Source organism: Pleurodeles waltl, chromosome 6 (assembly GCF_031143425.1).
Source record: "Pleurodeles waltl isolate 20211129_DDA chromosome 6, aPleWal1.hap1.20221129, whole genome shotgun sequence".
NCBI classification, from domain to species: domain Eukaryota; kingdom Metazoa; phylum Chordata; class Amphibia; order Caudata; family Salamandridae; genus Pleurodeles; species Pleurodeles waltl.
This window is the reverse complement of record NC_090445.1, coordinates 1,682,076,239-1,682,098,087: the sequence shown is the minus strand read 5'-3', so window position 1 is coordinate 1,682,098,087 and position 21,849 is coordinate 1,682,076,239. Positions and strand designations below refer to the sequence as shown.

General features: G+C 45.4%; 1 protein-coding gene across 2 annotated transcripts in view; it reads right to left on the bottom strand.

Moving 5' to 3' along the window:
* NEK6 (NIMA related kinase 6) overlaps positions 1 to 21,849 on the bottom strand; it is a 474,385-nt gene that overhangs the window by 92,119 nt on the left and 360,417 nt on the right. For both annotated transcript variants that reach the window (XM_069241715.1, XM_069241716.1), the window contains exon 8: positions 9,221 to 9,328. In XM_069241715.1, coding sequence (XP_069097816.1) covers positions 9,221 to 9,328 — 108 coding nt within the window. The remainder of the gene's footprint in view (positions 1 to 9,220; positions 9,329 to 21,849) is intronic.

The following is a 21,849-nucleotide window of genomic DNA, read 5'->3' as shown; positions in this document are numbered from 1 at the left end:
GCCCATATTCTAGCTCACAAGCAGCAACAACGGTGCAACTGTTCGTCCGTTATTGCACGGCTGCAAAGCTTCTCTAGTAAGGCCCCTGTTGCATCTTGGACGGTGCACCCCGGCTTTCCTATGGGATTAAATCAAACCTCTTCTAAAACCCCATAGGCCAGCAGGAGCTGGATCTTGCAGCAGAAATTCTAACAGTGAGGGACTCAGGGACATCTGCTGGAGGAGGCTCCTAAAGAGATCTATGAATAGCCAAGTTTTGTCCTACCCATAAGCCAGTTAGGGATTATGTGTATTTAGTGCCTGAGGGTGCAACAGACCCTCAGTTGGACACAGGCAGGGGCGTAGCTTCAGGGGAGTGTTTAGGGTGTTACACCCCCGAATAAATGTATTTTCTTATAAATAGTACAGGTGCTTTTTTTTTTTACAGACAACAAACGCAGACACACTGTGTGAAAGTCTTCAAAAATATTTATTATTTTACAGAATGTTGTGTTTTCTCTTTGTGCTCCTACCATACTGCATTACTCTTCCCTTCCACTGCCCCCTAGGCCCCACAATGCACCTCGCTTGTCCTATAATGCACCTTAACATTATATGCCAGCCTGATTGTCGGAAAATCTGAACTCCCCCTCTACCCCCCAACCTTACTGACCAAGTTATGCCCCTGGCCACAGGACCTCTCCAAGGGATCAGTCTGGTAGCATCAAGACAGGCAGATGGCCTAGTAAGACCCCGCTTCCTTTCAAGTGTACCAACACACCTCTGCATTTCTACATCACCCCCTTCCACACCAGGGCACCAACTTTATCCCTGGAACACTGTGGCACAGTTACTGAAGGATGCTATGCAGCACCTTGACCATACGCTGGCACACATTCAGATATCTAGTGATTGTTCGACTGACTGGCGGGTCAGTCTGATTGGTAATTCTCCTCACCGCCCCTGTAATATGCTGAAGTCTGTCGCTGGCCGCTCTGGCATCCATCATTACCTGCCGGTGATCCTCAAGGACAGGTAACCCTACTGGCCGCAGACGACCAACTGCGCCTATCGCCACCATGATCTCTTGACTAGCAGAGAGACAAACCAAGGGTTACATTTAATCTTTTTCTCTGGCGGAACATCAGGGTCACGTTTCCAGGTAAAGAGAGTCTTAAGTCTAAGATTATTCACTAGCTTTCACGGGTCCCTAAAAGTAGAAAATAGGATTGACGCTGTATCAATCCAAGGCAAACCTCTTCTTAGACCAGGGTCATCTCTACGGCTTAAGACTAAATTAAAGAGGGCAAACCTTTGGGCCTCCAAGTCACTTCAAAGTGGAGGCTGCACGACTGCGCTTGTGCCACGCACAAAATACGCCTTTTCACATCTATGGGCCTGATTTAGAGTTTGGCGGATGGCGTTACGCGTCACAAGCTTGACGCATAACCTGTCCACTGTATTACAATCCCATAATATCCTATGGAAATAATCATAATATGGCAAATGGGATATGTGTCACAGAGTAACCCCATCACTAAATCTGGCCCTATATTTTACCAACAATGGGAATCCCAGGTATTTTTATCACTTCACTTGTCATAAAAAACAAGGATCTAGGGCCTGATTTAGAGTTTGGCGGATGGTGTTACGCCGTCACAAACGTGACGCATTACCTGTCCACCGTATTACAATCCCATAATATCCTATGGAAATAATCATAATATGGCAAAGGGGATATGTGTCACGGAGTAACCCCATCACTAAATCTGGCCCTATATTTTACCAACAGTGGGACTAAGCTGATCCCAGGTATTTTTATCACTTCACTTGTCATAAGAAACAAGGATCTGATTTAGAAACTCATCTCTTATTGGAAATCAGTTCGATTTTTGAGGTCAGCAGTGGCGCTGGCCTCTTGCAGGGAGCCGCCCATCACTAACTCTCGTGGCTCTCACTGCGGGCTTATGTCCTCGCTACAAGCTGTGAGTACTGTGCAGGGCACGAGCACGTCTTCGTAGGCGTGTCCCGCACGCTGTGCAGTTTAGGCAGCACATAACGCACACGAACTCATCCAATGATGCAAACAGTTCATATTCCAGCGCCTTATGGTGCCATGTCCCCTGCTGACAGGTTTAAAGTACAGATGTGTGGATGGAAGAAATCCCGGCTGGCCGCGGGAGAACGCACCCCTGCAGCGGTTTTCCCACCCTGTCTGCGCTGTATTTAAGGCGGGGTCTGCTCCTTGAGATGCAGGCTGTGCCAGCGAGGCGGACCCACAAAGTCCATCCGCGTAAGACGTCCCGCGTCTCAGTATGGCTCGGAGCTAGACACTCGTCTGCGAGCTCTGCATAGGCAAATCTTTCATTTTCCTTTCATTACCCCGGCATGTACTGTCACTTAATTTTTATGTATGCAGTCCCTCCTGACAAATATGAGCCGCTGCCTGGTAATTCGTTTGATGTTCATTCTGTTCCTGGCCCTAATTACGGCTCCCTTCCCTGACATTGAGGCAGCCACGCTGCCAGAGCCCGACATTACACCTGTCAGGCTGGTTGGGCCACTGTCTCGTGCCCTTTTGTGCCAGTCAGATGGTGAAAAAAGGAAGAGACGCCGGGAAACGGGATGCATCTATTTGCATGAGTCCCTGCGCTCTATTCATAGGTCAGAGGGACCAGACATCGCAGGCCAGGGCGGTTGCTAGGGCAACCTAACCGCATCTCCTACACACATCCTCACACTAGGGCTGCATAAAACAGGAGCAAACGTAATTTCCCAGTTGCACCAAACGAGCAGCTTTGGTGCAACTGGGAAATTACGTTTCCTCCTGTTTTATGCAAGGCGAAAAGTTGCACAGCTGACGTAGTTTAATGATGTCTGAGACTTCGTGTGAGGCAGGTACACCATGTAAGGAATACTTATTTTTTTAAGGACGTTTTATAGTATTTCGTCTGTTCTTATTGTAATCAAAATTTGTGTACAGGACGTGCATGAACAAAGCGCGGTGAAACCCGTTTCTGCATCAGGGCCTCAGTACAAAGAAATGAATTTACAGCGTCGCCTTATTGCCGATTTACATGCAGAGCCGGTTTGGACCACAGTTTGCGCTCATTAATAAACGCAGCAGTCAAGTGGGATAACATCACTTACCCGACAAGCTCTGCTGAGGCCCCGCCCCTTGGTCCTCTGATCTTAACGCGGCCTGAAGTGCCGTTTGTTAGCAAGACGCAGCTTGGCGCTTGAAACAGGACACGCGTCAAATGGAAACCGGTTCACAGTTTGCTTCAGAGTGCCCTCAAGCACCCGAGGCAGAACATCTGAAATAGTCTCGGGGTTATTAGTTCCTCAGAGGCATTATCGAAAAGCAGCGCTTCGTTTGCGTAACAAAGCGCCAATACCGACCGGTCCCTGTAACTCGTGTTATAGAGGTTGCTAAATCTGGAACTAAACACGGGGCAAACGTAAATCAGCGGAGGCAACTGCATGCGTTTTAGCAGGGACAGCCATTAGCACGCGCGAGGTGGGCGTACGCCCAGGGCGCCAATCTTCTGAGGGGCCACGGAGCTGTGAGCATTATGGTTATGCCAACAGCAGCGCCCATCTCGTCTTGGACCTGCCTGTTCCTTTCTGTATAGTTTGCCAGCTTAAAGGAGCTTTCATTCTCCATCATCAAGGCGAGCCATGTTTAAACTCCTGACACACATCAACAATACCATCACGTGCGTGAGACAGCAGAGCTATCGGTGATGTAGGTGAGCCGGGGAGGGCCCGGGAAGCTTGTGTTGAGGAGCCAGTCCCTGCTCATCCAGGTACTGACCAATCAACACAAAAGGGACCCCTGCTACCTCATTTAATTCACAACCATCAGCAGGGGGCGCCAAATTTCTCTGCGCCACGCCCAGGGCGCTATCTCAGCAAAGGCCGGCTCGGCATTTTATAGATTAAAACCCCTGCATAAATCAGATAGACATCCTAGACTGCCTATTGGTGAGTGAAGAGAGCCAAATACAGCTGTACATCCTCTACCCTGGATGGCCCCTTTAAATACTACAAGTTGCGCGAATAGTGAAGTTTTTAGGAGCAGTTTTATTGAAAGATACAACTGTACTCTACACAATTTAATAATCGCCCCAGTAAAAAATGATCGAGACAATTCTCAGCTTAGCGAACCACACAGTATGGCCTCACTAATTATATATTCAGGAGTTTTGGTTCGCTCTTGCAGACTTCTACGTGAATTTTTAATTTGCTGCGACTTTTGCTGAATGCACTCCCCTATTTTACATTTATGACTTTCCAAAGAGTTTCCAAAACTTTGCAAAGATGGCGCATTTGTGCTTTCTTTATAAATCAGTCATAGTCTCTGTTGGACGTTTTAAATACACTCTATTCCCATCACAGAGAAACAGTTTGAAAGCAGCAAAATATATGTCTCATAAAAGGCCCTTTTGTCGCTCTTCTGCAGGGTGTACGGACAAAGTCTTCTTTTCCAAAAACTATTTATTGCTTTTAAACTTAACAAGTACCTGTTCTAAGTCACCGTTAGCAGTACAAAGCAGGATGTGTGCAAAAGGTGTCGTTGTACATCACAAACCACTGAGCAGTGAGTGAGAGAAGAGAATAGAAGGTGTGAGAGGCGTGCACTTCGGCAGAGTGTCAATCATGACCATGAGCTAAGGATACGGAAATCTGCATCAGACCATGAGTGCGCACATCATCTGTGAGACGAGTAAATATTACAGACAGTGTTCACTTATCGTGGACAAGAGCGATGAACCAAGAACACTGGGCGTTAGTCACGGTGGTTATATTTTGGTCCTGAACGTTTCAATGATCGGGCATGACCACACCATATGAAATAATGCTGTTCAAGGTAAGAACACCTACAACGAGCATCAGAGACAGTAGGGAATATTTTGTGACATTTAGAGGGGAGACGGTAAGCGCAGATTAGGTAACTGAATTAAAAAAAATTCATACAGGCATTTCCAAAACTTTTACCCCCATCTTTGAGAGGCTGCCAATTCAACATTTGTGAGTTCTGCTGCCAAGTCATTCTCCCAACAACCTTTTAGAGAAGTGGTTCCCAACCTTTTGACTTCAGTCGACCCCCACTTTATCATTACTGGAACCCAGGGACGCCCACCGTATCATTATTGGAATCCGGGGAACTATCACTGAGTCATTACTGGAAGCCAGGGACCCAGGCCTAAATATATTCTATAATTTGAATCACAAAGCAATACACAAAAAATACAGAAACAAGAATTCCATCAAACATACACAAATGATAACACATTTAATTTAATTTGCAAACAAACAAAATAACAAAATAAAAAATCTAAATTGTTATACGAAGGTTGAAGCTTTCCTAAATTCCACTGAAGCCACACATCATCCATACTTGACGCTCCTGTACTGCTCCCACAAATCCATCCGAGGATACCAATTACATCTTTAGGGTCTAAATTCGAATTCCTTGACGTTTTAAAACCATCAATTATACATTTAGGCACTTTATTTATATACACATTATTAATCTGTTACGGTCAGCTAATTTTCCAAGTACTCACAGACCCCCTGAGGAGGCTTTTGGACCCTATGGGTTCCAAGACCACAGGGTAGGAACCACTGTTTTAGAGTATCTGGGTCTTGTTCTGTGTGGATCTAAAAGATCTATAAATATTGGAAATGATATGGCATCCTTTCCCCTCAGGTTAAGAGTAGTTACTTGGTGCGGTCTGTTTCTGGTTCTTCATGCGTTTGGTTCCACACACTGCTCTTTTTCAGGCTGCGATAATTAACACATGGCCAGATTATATTATTGTATTCCTGCCTTAATTCCGCAAAAGATAAAACATTTCCCAGAAGTACAAAACTGCTCCACATGTATGACAGAAGTGGTGCTCCATCTGGTCAACGTAGTCATTTCTTTGATTCGGTGTAAACCTTGTGGGTCCCACAATGGTAGCTCTGTAGAGTATACAGAGCATCACTTGATTTTTTTGAAGATATCTGAGCAAGCAATATCTGGCTACTACCAACAAGTGAGGCATTTCATCAGTGAGTCACTCCCAAGAAAAAACGTTCAGCTGCCGTGTTCCCTTCAATGCAAAGCTTACCTACTTAGATTCAGGTGTTTGAGTTCATGTAAACCGCAACACAACCTATTGGAGCTGCACAGGAACATAATATGTCTCAAAATCAGGAACATTGGGGCCTCCATCTATAAGACGGAATCATTTGAGTAAGCCTACCCTATGTCTACTGTTTGCCCCAAATCAGTTCTCCCAGTGCAATGTTAAAGTCTCATAAAACATTATTCGTGGCTACAGCAGGAAAATAATTCAGCAAATAAGGTAAAAGGATCATATTAGCTATAGCAACCCTAACCAAGGGTGAAGGAGATTTTTTTTTCCCCAAGAGCTCACAGATGTTCTGGCGGTTGGCAAAGTCCTGTCTAAACTGCATCCAATTCTATCAGGTTGCTTCTCATAAAAAGTTGACCCCTAAGTGTTTGTGTGTGATGCTGGTTCGAGACCACCCAAATCTGTTCTAGCAAGCACCTGTGCCCCAAGGTCTACTAAGAGAAATCAACATGTTTTAGTCTGAAGTAACTTTGCCCCCTCAAACTCTAAGAAAATGTTTGAGTGCCTGCAAGGCTATGGGGATGCTTCTACGAACATCCTCAAGGTACAGCTGTACATCATCTGCATATAATGCAATAATGTGAGTGTTTCCTTGCAGCGCCAAGCCAATATGATCCCTCATTCATTACATGTGGTTTGTAAAGGGCTCTACGGACAAGAAAACCGCAATAGGAACAATGGCCAGCTTTGCCTGGTCTGTCATTCAATTTTAATCTGGTGTGATATAATTCTGCCAGATTTAATGATTTCTTTGGGGTAGCATTGAAGGGTTTGATCCATGAAAGGATCGTATCTCCAAATCCAGCTCACTTCAGGACCAGAAACAGGTAGTTCCAAACAAGTGCATCTAATGTCTTTTCCATATCGATGGGCAGCACAGCTGAATAATCACAGTTTTCTGGTGTCTGACCTGTAACAGGAAGAAGTCGCTGCAGATTAGCAGCAGTGCTGCGCTTAGAACAAAACCAGTTTGATCCACATGAATAAGTTGTAGGAGAATTGCCAGCAGCCTATTGGATAGGATCTTACCTGAGATTTTGGTGTCAAAACTTAAGGTGGACTAAGGCCGGTAGAGAAACAATCTTGCTGATCTCTGCCTGGCCTTAGCAACATGGTATTAACTGAGAAGTGGCAGGGAAAGTGATGCCCTTATTATGAGGAGCTGAGAACATCTCAAGCAGTTGGTGCTGTAGGACCAAGTGGTAAAATGCTAATGGTAATCTATCACTACCTGGTATTTTTCCATGGGCCTAGATGGTCTATAGGTGTATTCATTTCTAGCAGCGGAAAGGCGAGGTATCTCAATCAGTAGACTGATCTAGTGCTACGCTGGCTAGGTTAGACGGGGTAAGGTAGCAGCTTGTACGTAGCATAGGGCTGCAAGGTTGCATTATGTTATGAGTATTTGTAAAGCACACATCTTATCTGGGATGGTATCCAGGAGCTAGAGAGAAGGGGCTATTTAGGCTCTTCCAGGGGCATACTGGAATGGTGGTAAACTCCTGGTTTATGTCGCAGTGATAGTCGATTGTGGGTTAACAGGCTGAGGCAATCACACCAACTCTTTCCCGCATTTATCCCACTTAGAATGTATCTGAGCAATGTATGCTTGGTAGTCATGTGAGTTTAATTTCCTGCACACCTCTGAGTATAAAGGTAATAGTTGAAGGTCTACAGCCTTTTGTGTTGTATATGGACTCCATCTTCTTAGTAGAGTTTTTTAATCTCTAGATTGGTTTGATCCTGTCTCTTTCCTTTATGTGTAACCCAGGAATGGGCTTTTATTTAAACTTCTTACCTGCAGGCAGTGCTTTCAATGGTAATATGCACGTGCAGGTACCTATTGTTCCTGAAAACTAGTGGTAAACTCTCAAAGATTGCACTGTCCCAGGACTGAGAAGTGCGCATGCCCTGCCTTGCAAATGCAAGAAGTGCAGCTACTCAGTACCTCTCAGTTCCTGCCTACTTGAAGCACTGCAGCCAGACGAGAAAGCTCTCACGTAAAGTGCTTTGATAAATATCTGCAACTAACACTTAATCACTAAGTGTTACCTAATCCTCAATTGCAAAAAGAACAGGTGATAGACGGAATGCTGAACAAATCAAACATTCACCCCCAGTCACAGATCTGGGTGAAATCCATAATTTTTGTGTGCTCCCCATGCCATTCCAGTTTGGACCCAGCCACGTGCATCAGTTTGGACCCTGCAGTTCAGGCTGGACTGTTCCCATGGGGATCTACACCAGAGTGCACCTATTCATAATCTGAGGAATTGCAAAGTAACTTTGTTGTGGTCCATTGTTATTGTTTGGATTTTGATAACATGGGATTGCCATTCAACGGAGAGGGCGACTGATGCAGCCCCCCCCCCGACGGACTTCATATTCTAGCATCACTCTTGGAGAGATCATTTATTCTAAAAGAAAGGAAAACTGGTTCCAAAAATTGGGGTTTCAGCTTTCAATCAGTGCCTCAGTAACAATAATGCAATCAGAACCTGCTGGAAAAAGATTCAACCACCCTTCCCTCTTTCCAATACAGCGACCTCTTTGGAAACCCCAACATTCTGGTAGTGAGGTAGAGCGGACAATTTCCTACGTGGATCTAAATGATCCAATCCCAAACAGGTAGGTGAGTTTTCCACAAGTCCTTTCATTTTATGACACTTTGGGGGTTATTACAACTTTGGAGGAGGTGTTAATACGTCCCAAAAGTGACGGTAAAGTGACGGATATACCACCAGCCGTATTACGAGTTCCATAGGATATAATGGACTCGTAATACGGCTGGTGGTATATCCGTCACTTTACCGTCACTTTTGGGACGGATTAACACCTCCTCCAAAGTTGTAATAACCCCCTCTGTCTTGTAGAATTTCTGAAAAGCAAGAGGGTACACATGCAAATAAAAGTATTTTATGAAGAAAAAAAAAACAGAAACAGGTTATGTTGACCGCAAGGTGAGTTGATACTGAAATACTTTCTGAAACACACATTTCATTCCCAGCATCTGTTTCGTCACAAGGCAGGATAATTGAGCTTGGTGACTGGCACACGGAGGTGCCACTCCTTGCAAAGAGGTCGGCTCTTACCCAAGGAATGTGCGGCAGTGGTTTTCGAACTGAAAAACCGTCCCAGTCCCAGATCTCCGAGCTTCACGACTCCGGTGGCGGTGATGAACACGTTCGCTGGTTTTATGTCTGCAAAACATCAAGGCACAGGGCGTCGTTACTGGAGAGTGCGGCTACATGGCCCTTAAAGCGCTTCAGAAAATGATGTGCACGAAGGAGATATACATGTATTACAGCGAAGTTAAAGCAATGGAGACACTTTAAAATGTTAGGGTTGGGCAATGATTTAAGCCAGTTCTGGGGCTCCTAGTTTAGAGTTTGCATGAATGAAATAATGCGGAAGTGAATGACAGAAACTTTGCATCTCCTTTGATACTGGTTTTAATCTCCACTCCTTTCAGACTGCATGACCTAACCCCTCTCATCTGTTTTCTATCTTCCCTCATACCTTTCCGCACCCCCTTTTTCTCATTTATTGATCAAAGTAATCCAGAGTCGATTTTCACCACACGCTGAAGAAATGCAGCATGCGTAAGCCTGTTGCATACAGCGACTGCATATCTATGACTATATCAGAAAGGTGGTTGAAAATGAACCAAAATGTGAAGAAATGAAAACCAAATAACTACAGTTACCTTAATACAATGGGAAATAAAAATCTGAGCTAGCAAAAATCTGCAAAAGTCGTGTACTGGATAAACTGTGAAATATTCATCTACAAAGATTCACAATGAAATGGGAGGACAGAAAGAGATGAACACCTGGTAACGACGGTGTACTCACCTTGTATTCATTATGGCACCTGTGCCTGGCACGTGACACACCACACCTCACTGGATTCAGATGGGTACTTCCACAGGGCTGCTGGGGGCACACTGAGGGAGAAGTCTGCAAGGGGGGGGGGGGGCTAGGGCATCAGCTTATAGGCAACCATCTTACGCTGGGGGCGAAAGTCCACAAATTTGCCCTTTTTTGTACATGGGCAGCTCCTAAGCAGGTAAAATGCTATTTTCTGTGAGCTGGTGACAATCCTCAGCTTGTTGCTGAGTAGTATAGACTATCTTTACAACAGGTACAGTGCATTATGTTCTATGAATACTTAGGTGCTTGCAAATAGGCAGCGGTGCACTCTCGTGGTTTTGTTACTGAGCAGGAAATGTATTGGGAGTTGGCTTGAAACAAAAATTGATACACTGATCGTATGACGAAATACAATTCCTGTATGTGAGAGCCTGGCCTACTGAAACCTGAACCTGAAATGTTATACACCAACCTTGGCTTGATCTAATGCTTTATTCAATACCACACCATACTCACTTGGTCAGTGGAATTATCTTTACGACCAGTCATGAGATGTCCTCCTATGGTCCCCTCTATAGCTGCCTCTATCATTTGCATATTCCTAATGACACAGCTCCTCATGCATTACCAGATACATTTCCAAAATATGCTAAACCACTGAAATTTATTTCTGAGACAGCAGCAAAAGAGACCAGTCGAAAATCACCTGATCCCAGCACCACGATTCATTGGGGGAAGGAGCGAAACCGCACATGAATGGAGCCAAACATAGAATCTGGTGAGGAGAAGGACGGAAGCAGAGACACGGGCCCAGGAAGATCCCCATCTTCTTCACAGAAAGTAGGGAACCTGAGCACCAACCTTGATGCATAGCTCTCCCTCTCATGCACCTCTAGTCACACCATGATCCAAGGGGTCACAAGTTAGAAAAAAAAGCTCTGTTCACATTGAACACTTGGTGGAGCTCACCGCAGTGATGGACTGGGCACACCGAGACTACTACAGTGTCAATCACATAGGACCACCTACGAAACGAGGTGAGCCTTCAAAGGTTGTACGGCCAAGAAGCCCAAATGTACCTGACTTTGGAACAGGAAACAACATTAAACGTGCACCTAGAAAGCTCTATTTGTCATTTGATGAAGAATCAAGGCCCATATCTTCTGCGCAGTCCTCAAAATCTATTGGCTGAAATGCCCAGTATACTTACATCATCTAGTCCTCCCTCTTTAAGCTAATGAGAGACTGTTGCCCAGTGACTGCACACAGTGTTACTGAACAGAACTTCAAATGCAGATCCTTGGGAGACCAGGCCCAGGCACGAAGGCGTCACAATGCCCAAGCACTGAAATGGTTCTAACAAGAATTCTTCAAATGATAAAGATTGAGTCAGGGGACTAGTTCTCTGTGTCACACCTAACCAGAAGCTACGTGGTTTCCAGCCCAGCCCAATGACATTTCCGATTGGCATCTCAAAGGCTAAATGTAAACATATCCACTCATATCACTCGTTCTAAAAGAGTCTGTCAAGTCACAAGGACACACGTAGAGAGCACAGAACACCTGTTTTGTTGAAAGCCAGGAACCCAAACCTTAGTCGAGGTAAACAATGTGTGGGTGAGAAAATCACCGAAAACAAAACATTTGAATTGTGCTTCCGACTATTTTCTACAAAGGAAAGGGGTGGTTATTGAAGAAGATCAGAAAATATATCATCCCACTCATCAGTGAGCGGCCCACCTCAATGACCTGCAATAACATACTTTTTAAAACTTTGGCAAAAACACTGTTTTTTTAAGTTGAGAATACTCGAAATCAGAACCTATGCCCTGGTCTAGATGTTTTTTAACATCACCCTGGTTACGCCTTTTTTGCACAGTGCTCCGACTGTATTCACAGTTATGTTGGGGTGATAACTAGATCAGCACCATTGAAGGGGTTGCTGAGCATGCAGCGCAGAGCCATTAAAGGGGTTGCGAAGCATGTACGTGCAGTGCCATTAAAGGGGTTATTGAGCATGCACGTGCAGTGCCATTAAAGGGGTTATTGAGCATGCACGTGCAGTGCCATTAAAGGGGTTAATGAGCATGCACGTGCAGTGCCATTGAAGGGGTTGCTGAGCATGCACGTGCAGTGCCATTGAAGGGGTTGCTGAGCATGCACATGTAGAGTCATTCAAGGGGTTGCCGAGCATACGCGCACTGTTCAACTGCAGGGGTTATTGAGCCTGCACGCGCAGTGCCATTAAAGGGGTTGCTGAGCATGCACGCGCAGTGCCATTGAAGGGGTTGCTGAGCATGCACGCGCAGTGCCATTGAAGGGGTTGCTGAGCATGCACGCGCAGTGCCATTGAAGGGGTTGCTGAGCATGCACGCGCAGTGCCATTGAAGGGGTTGCTGAGCATGCACGCGCAGTGCCATTGAAGGGGTTACTGAGCATGCTCGCACAGTGCCATTGAAGGGGTTGCTGAGCATGCACACGCAGTGCCATTGAAGAGGTTGCTGAGCATGCACGTGCAGTGCCATTGAAGGGGTTGCTGAGCATGCTCGCGCAGTGCCATTGAAGGGGTTACTGAGCATGCACGCGCAGTGCCATTGAAGGGGTTGCTGAGCATGCACATGCAGAGTCATTCAAGGGGTTGCTGAGCATACACGTGAAGTGCCATCGAAGGGGTTGCTGAGCATACACGTGCAGTGCCATTGAAGGGGTTGCCGAGTATGCACGCGCAGTACCATTGAAGGGGTTGCCGAGTATGCACACGCAGTGCCATTGAAGTGGTTGCTGAGCATGCAAGCACTGTTCCACTGCAGGGGTTGCTGAGCATGCACGTGCAGTGCCATTGAAGTGGTTGCTGAGCATGCAAGCACTGTTCCACTGAAGGGGTTGCTGAGCATGCACGTGCAGTGCCACTGAAGGGGTTGCTGAGCCTGCACGCGCAGTGCCATTCAAGAGGTTGCTCAGCATGCAAGCACTGTTCCACTGCAGGGGTTGCTGAGCATGCACGTGCAGTGCCATTGAAGGGGTTGCTGAGCATGCACGCGCAGTCCCACTGAAGCGGTTACTAAGCCTGCACGTGCAGTGCCATTAAAGGGGTTGCAGAGTATGCACGCGCACTGCCATTGAAGGGGTTGCCGAGCATGCACGCACTGTTCCACTGCAGGGGTTGCTGAGCATGCATGTGCAGTGCCATTGAAGGGGTTGCCGAGCATGCACGCACTGTTCCACTGAAGGGGTTGTGGAATATGCACATGCATTTGATTTCTGCTAAAAAACTGAATATGCAGAGTATTTTTAAGTTATCTGAAGGCCTTGGGATACAGGACCAAGTCCATAGGGAGCAAGTGAAGACAATGACAACAGTGTTTTTTTCTTTTTTGGGAGTTTATTTCAGTATCATTTGGACTGAGTTACTAAATATGCAGGGATTTATGACATCGCTTTTACTCATTGCCTAGATGTGTGGTAGTGTCTCCAAAGGTGAATTTCTATACACTACACAACAATTTAAGAATAGGATCTTTACCCCAGCGGTCTCAGAAGTACTCTGAAGGTGGGCGTGATGGGTGGCAGAACATCCACGTACCTGTGACTAGACGGTATTTTGGAACGTGGCTGAAGTGACAGTCTATACAAGATATTTTAGAAAGAAAGAAATCTTAACTCCAAAAATGTGAAGAATATGTCCTCAATATCTTCACACTGGGGAGGAATTCTAGCTGGAAGCAGAAATTCTCTGCATAGACCTCAGCCTATATGTCAGGCTGTCAGGATCAGCACTCCAGTTTTGAAGAGAGAGGTCCCATGTCACTGTACCACCATTAGTTTGGTCCACCTAAAAAAGCCTCCTTTGATCAGCCATCGCGCAAGGACTTTGTTATCTCTGTTGAACAGTGATTCAGCTAAACTCATTTTGTTAACTATTACAGTTCTATTTCTGTCTCCATGTGCAGCAGAGGGTACTGCTGAACATTGTAGTGTTTGGTTCCATGCAATGTACTGCATTAGCTCTAAACATGTCACCTTCCATGAAGATGGTGATCCTGCTCAGGACTGAGCCACGACTAGTTATAAGGGTATGCCCAGATGGGGGTCCTGTGCACACTGTGTTACTGGAACAAAGCTATACCTGGTTGATGAGCCCTAACTCGGGCGAAACCGGTCCTGGGTAGTTTGTGTTCTGGTTCGGGGGGGGCGGCAGTTCGACCTGGGCTGTTCCCTTTGGATCAGATTGAAGACTGATTTGCCTATGGCTAGTCCAAACTGCAGTGGCATGGTGTGTAAAATCACGATGGACTGGGATGCACCCCGAGTAATTAGTAGTGGCTGAGATTAATTCAAGCATTCCATCCATCACTTTAATTCAAGCATCCCTTCCATCCAGTGCTTAATTTGTGCTTGTTGTTTCCGGTGCTGAGCACCGGCACTTATTTGTGAGGGCCGGGGCTTATTCTTATGCCTCAAGCATTTGCTGCGGGCAAAAGACACATGGGAAAGACGGAGGAAGAGAAAAACGAAAAAGCGTCACAAAGGGAGAAAGTAGAAAGTTGCAGGATGAGCTGAAGGGGCAGGGGTGGCCGTAAATGGATTGAAGAGGCCCGAGATGGCTTCAGGATTACGCTGCCTCAGTATTCAGTGCTGGCAGATTTAATTACAGCAGCCTCGTGTTTAAGAGAAAGGCTTTGAGCACCGGCACCTCTTAATTTACAAATTAAGCATTCCATCCATCACTTTTGTGCATACTTACGAACAGTAACAGTGCTTTTCCACCCAGTACATTGCATTTGCTGTAGGGCATCAGCCCCTCTTGCTGTGGCTATTTCCATGTGGCAATGTCTAGGAACTGAACTCTGACATCTGTAAAGGTTTGACTCCATCCACCAAAAAGCTTAACATCAAAGTCTGTGAGCAAGGACCTCACGCCTTACATCACATTATAGAACAGCTCTCAGGTTTGCAGAAATATTGACCCGAACGTGCTACTTATTGGGGAGGAGGCTTCAGTGTTTGGGTTCTGTCACTAGCAGTATTGCCAATGTAATAGGTAATCCTTATGCATGCACAAGACAGCAGGAGCTCCCCTTCAAACGAGATTCTTGCAGGCGGTTCTCCAAACCCATTTAAATCAGGTACATGTTACCATGCTTTTGCCTCTTATTATTTTGTGAATACTCTGAAGGGGATTTCAATGTACTAAAGCAGCGCATGTCCCTCTGCATGCCTGGCTGCTGCTTTTCCACATTAACAGTGACAGCTTTAATGCTCTAGCTGATTCTTTTGGAACTCTGCAATCTGTGCTCCTAAAGACAAGTTGGCTTCCTTTCCTACAGCCATGATCACTCCTCACTGGGAAAAACGACGATTAATATTCAATGTCATTTTGTAATGAAAAAGGTCAATTGATTAAACTAAAAAGAATGGGTTCAGAAATAAGACGTTTCTTTGTGAAATGTGGCGGCGGCAGCTACTTGTCAGATAACTACAAGGGAGCACGAGTGCACGCCTGTTTAGCAAGGCACCCCCTTGTGCGCAATAAGGGTACATTTAGGCACCCCCTTGTGCGTAATAAGGGTACATTTAGGCACCCCATGTGCATAATAAAGATACATTTAGGCACCCCCTGGTGCATAATAAGGGTACATTAGGGCACCCCCTTGTGCATAATAAAGATACACTTAGACAGCCCCTTGTGCATTATAAGGATACATTAAGGTACCCCCTTGTGCATAATAAAGATACTCTTAGACAGCCCCTTGTGCATTATAAGGATACATTTAGGCACCCCCTTGTGCATAATAAGGATACATTTAGGCACCCCCTTGTGCATAATAAGGGTACATTTAGGCACCCCCTTGTGCATAATAAGGGTACATTTAGGCACCCCCTGGTGCATAATAAGGTTCATTAAGGTACCCACTTATGCATAATAAGGGTACATTAAGGCACCCCCTTGTGCATAATAAGGATACATTTAGGCACCCCCTAGTGCATCATAAGGATACATTTAGGCACCCCCTAGTGCATCATAAGGATACATTTAGGCACCCCTTGTGCATCATAAGGATACATTTAGGCATCCCTGGTGCATAATAAGGTACATTAAGGCAGTGTTGTCCAACCTTTTTACCGCCGCGGACCGGTAAATGTTTGATAATTTTCCCGTGGCCCGCTTGTCCCATTGTGTGACAAGCGGGCCACGGAAAAAATGATCAAACATTTACCACCCGCCACAGTGGGGCGGCCCGGTGCCGATTGATCCACGGACCGGCACCGGTCCGCGGCCCGGGGGTTGGGGAACACTGCATTAAGGTACCCACTTATGCATAATAAGGGTACATTAAGGATCGCCCCAGTCTGCAGTTAAGTCATTAGACCAGCAGGGCTGCATGTCGGAGACATAGATTGGGGGGGTGGCGGGGGGGGGGGGGTGTCGGTAATAATTTAATGCAATTTGCAAGTTTTATTTATTTTATTTTTTAGATCGAGGGCGATTAGGTGGTTTGCCCAAATACGCAGCCCGTTAAGCCAAAGCTGGGATCTGAACCTGGTTGATCTTATTCCAAGGTCAACAGCTCTAGCCACTCGCCCACATCTCCTGCGGGCCTCATAACAGAACCCTTGGAGGTGATTCGAGTTATCCGATAGAAATTAAGCTCGGCAAAATAGCCATCCCTTGATTGACCTTACCTCAGGAGAAGACAAGAGTGGTCACGACCAACACTGGCATTAACCCAAGACTCAAGGTGTCCATTTTGATGAGCTATCTAGCTGATCTACCTATTCCAGCAACACAATCCACATAGTTTAAGGCTGAAAACAGAGCATTATTAACCTACTGTGGACCAGCCCAGATGGCATCATAAAAAGTATGAGTAAGATACACATAATTATATTGAAACTTGTAAAGAAAAAGGTTTTTGTTTTTGCTTTCAAACTTAGCATCACTCCTCTCCCAGTGCCCACCAAGCCAAGCAGTCAGAAACCCATCCTTAGCTGACCAGGACACCATTATTCCTGGTGGGATGTTCAGATAAATGCCTTCCAGGCTTTTGCAGCAGGATATTGGAGCCATGATTCCAGTCGGAGATCAAACCAATTCTCCTAGGTTTCCTAGCGGTGGCAAAGGAGTGTTTTCGCTGCTCATCGAATAAGCAAAGTTTGCTCTTCTGCTTTCCATCTTTCTTATATTGAGCACTTGACTCTGCAGGGTCTGTAAAGGATTCAGTCCACCTTGTTATATGCAGGTTTGTCTGCCCTTTATCCTTGCCTCTGAACACAGAGTCACATTTTCTACGGAGTATGATGTATTCCCAGATTTTCCACCCTATAGATGGTCTTCAGTAAGGGACGTTTCATATATCTTTGATGCATTCCAGGGAGCAATTTTCCAGGAGAATAACTGTTTTCGGATCTAGGCTTTTTGGTTTGGATTGCATACTCATCTTAAAATATGAGCTGACGTGCAACCATCAAGTCGGAGTTATTAATTAAATGCTAATATTGTTCTTTTAGAAAGCTGCATCTACAGTCTGACACGGTCACCCTTCAGTAGGGTACACATCAGGAATTTTAGACACACACACACACACACACAACCAAATACATAATGAATGGACTTGGCGGGCCCAATATTAAAAGAGTTAGTTTCTGATTAGCTGTTTATTAATATAGGATGCCGCACAGTGTCAGCCAGGGAGTGCTTAATTTGTGCTTGTTGTTCCCGGTGCCAAGCACCGGCACTTATTTTTGAGGGCCGGTGCTTATTCTTCTGCCCCAAGCATGTGCTGCGAGCAAAAGTCACATATGGGAAAGATGATGAAGAGAAAAACGAAAAAGCGTCACAAAGGGAGAAAGCAGAAAGCTGCAAGAGTGGGCTGAAGGGGCAGGGAGTGGCTGTAAACTGATTGAAGAGATCCGAGATTGCTTCAGGATTACGCCGCCTCAGTATTCCGTGTTCCCACATTTAATTGCAGCAGCTGAGTGTTTAAGAGGAGGGCTTTGAGCACCGGCATCTTTTTATTTACAAATTAAGCACTGCAGCCAGGTAATGTGGTAACACTGCCAGGCCAGTATGACTGTGACCACGAGCTACCCTGAGAGAGGACAGAAAATCGCCTTTTAAACTGAAGACAAGTGCCGCAGGTCCAGTTCCACGCTTCAGATCAAAATCTAATTAAGCTGTGTTTGTCAGAGTTATAATTGTAAACCTACTTTTATTTTATTAATTAGAGTTGAAAAAAAAAACTTACTCATTACACCTGTCAGAAAGTTCACGAACAAATCACTTCTTACAGCATCTATCAGCTTTCACATTTTAAAGTCTCCTTTAGCGCTATTTCTCACAGGGTTACCTAGTCAAAGCCCCTTCCTACCGCCGTTGACGCAGGCTCTGCATTAACAATGTCTCTATCAGTTAGAGCCATTTCATAAGCTTTGCTGCTGATGCAAACACCTGTAAAGATAATCAACAAAGCCCCACTCACAATAATTCATTTTAATAATGTTTTGTGATGACATACGCTCAGAAACAACTAAATCAGCCTCTAGCCAGACCTAAAAATAGTTAATGGGCCGTATCTGTACCATTGCTCAGTACCGCCACCAAGAGGCTGCAGTAATATCTACAAATAACTCGGCCTTCGGCCTCTTGGTTGGTCATAGTCTCGCCAGAAGCCTACAGTGTAATTATGGACCATCTTAGACAAATAGGGATTTATTATCCTACAATTCCGTAAAGGGATGCTGCAAAACGACTTTGCCCAAGAACTGATCATTACCCTACGCTTTCCTAAGGTGCAAAAGTCATTGAAATGTATTTCTATCCCATGCTAAATTATTTATTATTTCAGCAGGAAATGCATTTGAAATGCTGAATATTCACACACCATGGCTGCGGATATGTTGCCTGTACTTTCAAAGGGCTTGGTTTAAATTTGCTTAGTTTCTAGAGTGAACTGAAGTGTGAAGCTCTCTCCATCCACAAGGCTGGAATGTGCTGGCTCTGTAGTTTACAAAGTTCGTGAAATGTACTAATTTATGTTTGGGTAACTAGAGCCCAGGAGCCATTTCTTCTTCTGTGGTTTGTAAATTCATAAGTTAATGAAGACAGTTTAGCATACACAGAGGGCACTGAGGATAAAAAGATGCTCTTTGTTGCTTGCTCGACATTTTAAAGAATTACAATTATTTCCCATGTACCTCTATTTCTTTGCTCTCGGTTCCTAATTGATTCTGTGTTATACTTCACTAGAAAGATCGCCTTTGCCCACTTGAACAGAACAACAAGTCCTTTGAGCTTCGATGAAACAATAATTGAATAAATAAATTTACAAATGATCATACTGGATTAAAAATTGTCGAGTCAGAAAAATAAAGAACAATTCACTTTTTGGTGCAGATTTTGAAGACGGGTTAACATTACACTTAAAAGCGGGAACAGATGCAGCAGACGCAGAATTGGCCAGGTTGCGTGGCAGAGCTGTGTTTGCGATTCATCGTCTGGGGCAGATGGCGCAAACTGCACCGTGAAAAGAAGCTGGTTGCTGGTACTTTCCATCATTAATAGTCATTGGGCAGATTACTCCTGCAGATCCTTGTGACTGGAGGTATAAACAGAGCTGATGGCTTTCAAGAAGCAACTGACTTCCAGTTCCCCATTTGCAAAGTGATGGTATTGGAACTCAGTCCCTTAAGAGGCCTGGAGTTGCAATGGCTAAAAATGATCTTTTTGCAACAGGAAAGTCAGAAGGGGCATGGTGCAGTTTAAGGGACAGCTGTTTGCTTCCTACGATGCCTGCAGCTGTGATTCGCAAAGTCGCACTCAAAGCTTTCAACTGTGGTTGAGAAGGTTTATCGAGGAAATTTAGCTGTAGTTTAGTTGTGTTGATGAAGTTTTCGACAATGATGTGACATCTACATTTGAATGGTCACCAGCTCTTTGAAGATTTCTGATACCAAGAGGTACGGTTAGGTGTCACCCGACTGGTTGACGGACACATCTGGATGAGGTCTTCCCAGGATCCAACACAGAGACTGAAAAGAGAGGGTTGAACAGCAGAAAATTGTGATACTCAGTATGGTGCGGAACAGGAAGGGACATATACTGTTCCGTTTTCACCATCTGTATTTGCTTCTAAAGGAGAGCGGTTATCCACTTCGAATCCAATCCCTCGTCGTCCAGACTTGATATAAAGGAAATAAGAAAATAACACAATTTACTTGGTACATAAAGCACAGAGCATCATTGATGATTTGAAGTATGATTCATTTGATGATCAGCCTGGCCAGGAATGAAATTGAAATATTTCCAGTACATCTGATGTATTCAGTAGGTCGCAAAGAGACACCTTGTTAATTTTCTGTTGATAAGTAATTTAGGTTATTCACGGTGGTGGAGTGCTTCTTTTTAGGGTCGAGCACGCAAGCACTCTGGCCTGTTGTAATCTGTCTGTGGGCTTTTAACCACACCCACTCTTGCTACTCGTCGATGATTGTGCTTGTTTTAAATGCTTCATTGTTATTGATGCATTTTGTGAAATGTCCCTCCTTTGTGTGCTGAGTTCCCTCCCACAGGCGATTTCGGTAAGTGAACATTTTTGCTGGCCTCATTACAACCCTGGCGGTCAAAAACCGCCAGGGCTGTTTTGGAGGTTGTACCGCCAACAGGCTGGCGGTACAAACTCTCAGATTACGACCGCAGCGGTTTCCCGCCACAGTCGTCCCAGCGGTTTTAATCCTCCAGGGCAGCGCTGCTCAGGGGATTACGAGTCCCCTTCCCGGCAGCGTTTCCATGGCGGAAGGAACCGCCATGGAAAGGCTGGCGGGAAGGGGAGTTGTGGGGCCCTTGGGGGCCCCTGTACTTGGCATGGGCAGTGCAGGGGCCCCCAGGCACAGCCCCACACTGCTTTTCACTGTCTGCATAGCAGACAGTGAAAAGCGCGACAGGTGCAGCTGCACCCGTCGCACAGCCGCAACACCGCCGGCTCCATTTGGAGCCGGCTCCCATGTTGTGGCCCACATCCCCGCTGGGCCGGCGGGCGGAAACTCTGTTTCCGCCCGCCGGCCCAGCGGGGATGTCATAATGGGCACGGCGGTTACAACTTGGTGGGCGGCAAAGTTGTAATGAGGCCCCATGTCATGCTTCCTCCTGTTACAGTGTTTGATGGCCACTCCTCCGGTTTGCCTTTCATCCCAGCCGCAATCCTCTCTAGACATTCAAGCAGGGGGCCAATAACTCTCACGCTCATGCACATGGCGTCCGTAGCGCTTTGAAACGGATTGCTTCTGTCAACTGTTTTACTTTTCATTTTCAATACATGTGGCAAGAAAAGTCCTGTTAGGAATTCACAGCGCTAAAAGCTCTAACTCGACCCAACACGGGACCCATTGCATTGCAAATGCTTGTTATGATTGTGGTTCCTTTGCTGGGATTTTGCTTCTCAAGTGTTTTTGTTGACAGACAGTTATTTCAAGCCAAGCTGTTCTTAATAGAGATAGTGATCAGGAGTGTGGGGATGGGAACAACCATAAAGCCCCTAATCCACCCAGGCCTTTATGGCAGAGGGGACACTGGGCCAAATTTGGACTACATGTGTTGGGAAGAGGATTGGAAAGTGGTGTAATTCAGTGCATCTGTTTTCCTATACAATATTAATAACATGTTCTATTAATAAAATAGCAAAATTGTGGCAATTCTCCGAGGAGTCGGGCAAGTAAACAGCTTGGCATAATTTTAGGGTACAGTTGGATGGTACCAAAGAGATAATTGCGTCTGTGGGTTGGTTATGACATTATTGTTTTTGCTTGTCTAATAATGTTTTTCTAAGCTTTCCTCATCTGTCTGTTCCGTTTTC